The following is a 3804-nucleotide window of genomic DNA, read 5'->3' as shown; positions in this document are numbered from 1 at the left end:
TGGGGCTGTGGGAGCTCCAGGCTGGATCCTGGGGCTGTGGGAGCTCCAGGCTGGATCCCTGGGGCTGTGGGAGCTCCAGGCTGGATCCTGGGGGCTGTGGGAGCTCCAGGCTGGATCCCTGGGGCTGTGGGAGCTCCTCCTCACCCTCCCCTCAGCCCAGCCCTCCACAGTCCTGCTGCTGCCCACACATCCATGGTAGCAACACACCCCAAAATGAATCCCAGGAGGATTTTCCAACCATTGTACCTCCTGCACTGAAGAAAAAGGTTGCTCCCACTGACATAAATAAAGGATTTGGGTGTCTGGAACCACAGGAACATGGAACCCCAGATGGTTTGGGTTGGAAGGGACCTTACAGCCCATCCAGTCCCACCCCCTGCCAGGGGCAGGGACACCTCCCACTATCCCAGGTCGCTCCAGCCTGGCCTGGGACACCTCCATGGCCGGGGCAGCCACAGCCTGCTGGGCAGGACCCCCGTGTGAGCCCCCCCAGTCCCTCCATACCTGCCTGTCGACCTCGGGCAGCAGGAGCAGCAGGCGCTGCTGGCACTCGGGGGGCAGCACAGAGAAGGTGTGTTTGTTGATCAGCGCCCGCAGGTTCGTGTTCACCAGGATCGAGTCGGGCGTCTCCACGTCGATCTCGGCGCACTTGGCCCTCTTGAGCTGCCCTGCAACCAACCAGGCCCCCGTCACATCAACCCCAGGGGGCTGCAGGAGTCCCCCCTGCACATTCCACAGCAGGAATCCCTTCTGGGGCTGGAGAACCACGTTTGGCTCTGCACGTGCAGCCAAAAGCAGTGTGGGAGGTCCTTCCCAACCAGAACATTCCACACCTGAGGCACTGCAGCCTGGCTCAGTCATCCTCTTGTCACTCAAGAAGGGGTTCTCAGGAGTGTTTCTAGAACTCCTTTTATCCACATCAATTTTCTGTTTCAAGCCTCCAGTCAAGGTCAGTTTGATCCTCTGGATTTCTCCTTGGACTCTCCCACTTTGTTCATGGCAAAAAGCCTTCCAGGAAAACCCATCAGCTCGTTGTGCTCGTGTGGAACCCCCCCAGCAGACACAGGGGAACCCCAGGGGGACCTTGCTGTCCCTCTGCTTTGCTGTGTGAGAGCCCCCATGTCCAGCACTGCCCTTTGTGCCCAGCTCTGGGGCTGTGCTGCTGGTTCGGGGGGGATGACACAGGAGCACTTCAGGGAATCACGGAATGTCCTGAGCTGGAAGGGACCCGCAGGGACCATCTAAGCTTAGATGTTTAATATCTCCCTTTTTGCTGATAATGCACTTCTGATCCAAGCTCCAAACCCTGTGGGGTGTGGCCAGTCAGACTGGGATGCACCCAAAGGAAATGGAACACAGCAGTGACACCCAGGGAAGGGCTGGAGCTGTGCCAGGGCAGGGTCAGGTGGGATCTCAGGGAAAGGTTCTTCCCCACAGGGTGGTTGGCACTGAACAGGCTCCCCAGGGAATGGGCATGGCCCCAAGGCTGCCAGAGCTCAGGGACAGGGTGGGATTGTTGGGGTGCCTGTGCAGGGCCAGGGGTTGGATGGATGATCCTTGGGGGTCCCTTCCAGCTCAGGACATTCTGTGATCCTACAAGAAGATCAACACCCCCCTTGGTAAATGTAAAGAGAACCCCAAAGGTCAGGAGGGCTGAGAAAGCCCAGAGCCCAGTGAGGGGCCGGGAGCCAAACCACAGCAGGGTCTGGAGGGTGAGGATCTGGAAGGGATTTCTTTTTCCCTGTTCATGTTATCAGAGTGTGTAAGGACATTAAAAGGTCTGACAAATAGTGCAGGTCCTTTTGTGCTCTCAAACAGCTGCAAATTCCCAGGAAAAAGCCCTGATGAGGAGGACTGAGAGAGGCTGATTTGCACATGGAAGGTTGAATTATTTAACCTAATTATTTATCCCAATTCCCACAGCAGACTGGCAGCACCTCCCAGGGCTCCCCAGAAGTCCCCCCAGCAACAGAATTAACACAATTCTGCTCTTTCAGGCTTTTGTTCTGCCCTGGAGCAGCCAAAGCTCTGGGAGCAGGGCACTGGGGCTCTTACTTGCATGGAGCCTGTCGGATCTCTGGAATGGCTTCTTGCCCAGCCCTGGCAGGGAGTTCTCGAGCTTCACAGAGGGAGAGGAGCTGGAGGTGGAGTTCTGGGGGCTGCTGGACTGGCCCTCTGCCTGCTTCCCTTCCCAACCTGCAGGGAGAGGAGACCTTGGGACACAGGCACGGGCAGAGCAAGGCTCTGTTTGGATGGAACAGGTTCTCTAACACACAATCCCAGCCCTGGACTCAGGGACAGGCACCTGCAGGACACAAACACTCCTCTGTTCTTGGAGCACTCACTGCCCAACAGGCTGAACGCAGGACACCCCTCTGGAACCACGAGACTATCCCAAAACAAAGGGATGGACAGCCATGCCATGTGTGGTTGGAGGCTATTTTCCCTGTGAGTCCCCACTTATCTCCCACCTGAAATAGTGGGAATCCAACCCAGGAATGTCCTGTTAACGCTGCAGAGTTAACAGAGTTCCTGTCAGAGTTCACCATCAGGAAAAACCTCTTCACACTTTATGTGTCCTTTCTAAACTTCACTGTCACAGCTTTTGTTCCCTCAGCCCAGCCCCAGGGATTCCTCTTCCCTCCCCTTTGCAGGACTCAGGAGACAGTTCCACGTCCTCCTTCCAAGTCACACTCAGCCAAACCAGACAGATCCCACCCCTGGGATTCTCCTCACACATCCCTCACACCCACGTTCCCCTCTGGGCAGCAGAATTCCTGCTGCTGCTGGGAAGAGCTTCTTCCCCAGCTCCTCCTGCCTCCCCGTCCCTCCTCCTGCCAAGGGAGAGGAATTAACCTGAGCTGCTCTCCCCTCTGCTCTCTCTAGTTTGGGTGAGCACCAGGCACTCCCCCCAGGCTGGAAAGGTGCTGAAGTCCCAGATCTTGGAAGAGAAACTCCACTGGAGTTGTGACATAGGATTAAGTCACAAACTAAATGAATTCTGGCTCTAATTAATGACTTGCACTAATCAGTTCCTTCCCCTGCTGTGCCAGCTCTGTTTCTCTCTTCCCCTCCTCTGCCTGGTTCCTTTCCCTCTCCTTCTCTCCCTCACTGTTCTGGCTCTGACTAAATCCCAGAAATTGTGGAATCAGTGCATTGCTTTCCAGCAGAACATTGTTCCCTCCTCACCTGTACATTTAATTTACTCCTCCTCCCCCCACACATCCCACTATCCCTGCTGGGAGCTGTCCCTGGGAACTGCCACAGGGACAGGAGGGGGAAAAGGGACTCCATGGGTGCTGATAAAAACCCCCCAGAGCCCCTCGTGCCACAGGAACCTCCAAAGCTGTGCCAGGAATGGATTTACAGCCTGGCTGGGGGTGCTGAACTCCCACTGATCCCACCCGGAATCAGAGGAGGAAGTCAAGGAAAAGCCTGGAAGCAAGAAAGGATCCTGATCTGAGCCCAGGGAAAGCATTTAGGGCTGAAGGTACAGAGCAGGAAGGGCAAGACTTGCTGGGAGTTTCTGGCCCTTGCACCAGTGGCACCTCCCAGAGCAGGCTGGGGAACATCCCTCGGGAATGAATCCCACTCCTGCCCCGGGAATGAATCCCACTCCTGCCTCAGGAATGAATCCCACTCCTATACCAGGAATGAATCCCACTCCTGCCCCGGGAATGAATCCCACTCCTGCCCCAGGAATGAATCCCACTCCTGCCCCGGGAATGAATCCCACTCCTGCCCCAGGAATGAATCCCACTCCTGCCCCGGGAATGAATCCCACTCCTGCCCCGGAAATGAATC

General features: G+C 56.4%; 1 protein-coding gene across 1 annotated transcript in view; it reads right to left on the bottom strand.

Moving 5' to 3' along the window:
• The window catches only part of ASXL2 (additional sex combs like 2, transcriptional regulator), a 15108-nt gene that overhangs the window by 9084 nt on the left and 2220 nt on the right, over positions 1-3804 (bottom strand). Inside the window, exons 2-3 of the mRNA XM_017838512.1 lie at positions 2056-2196; positions 505-668 (exon numbers count right to left, since the gene is read on the bottom strand). Coding sequence (XP_017694001.1) covers positions 505-668; positions 2056-2196 — 305 coding nt within the window. The remainder of the gene's footprint in view (positions 1-504; positions 669-2055; positions 2197-3804) is intronic.

Source organism: Lepidothrix coronata, unplaced genomic scaffold (assembly GCF_001604755.1).
Source record: "Lepidothrix coronata isolate B3197 unplaced genomic scaffold, Lepidothrix_coronata-1.0 Scaffold344, whole genome shotgun sequence".
Lineage (NCBI taxonomy): Eukaryota > Metazoa > Chordata > Aves > Passeriformes > Pipridae > Lepidothrix > Lepidothrix coronata.
This window is presented reverse-complemented; position numbering and strand designations above follow the sequence as displayed.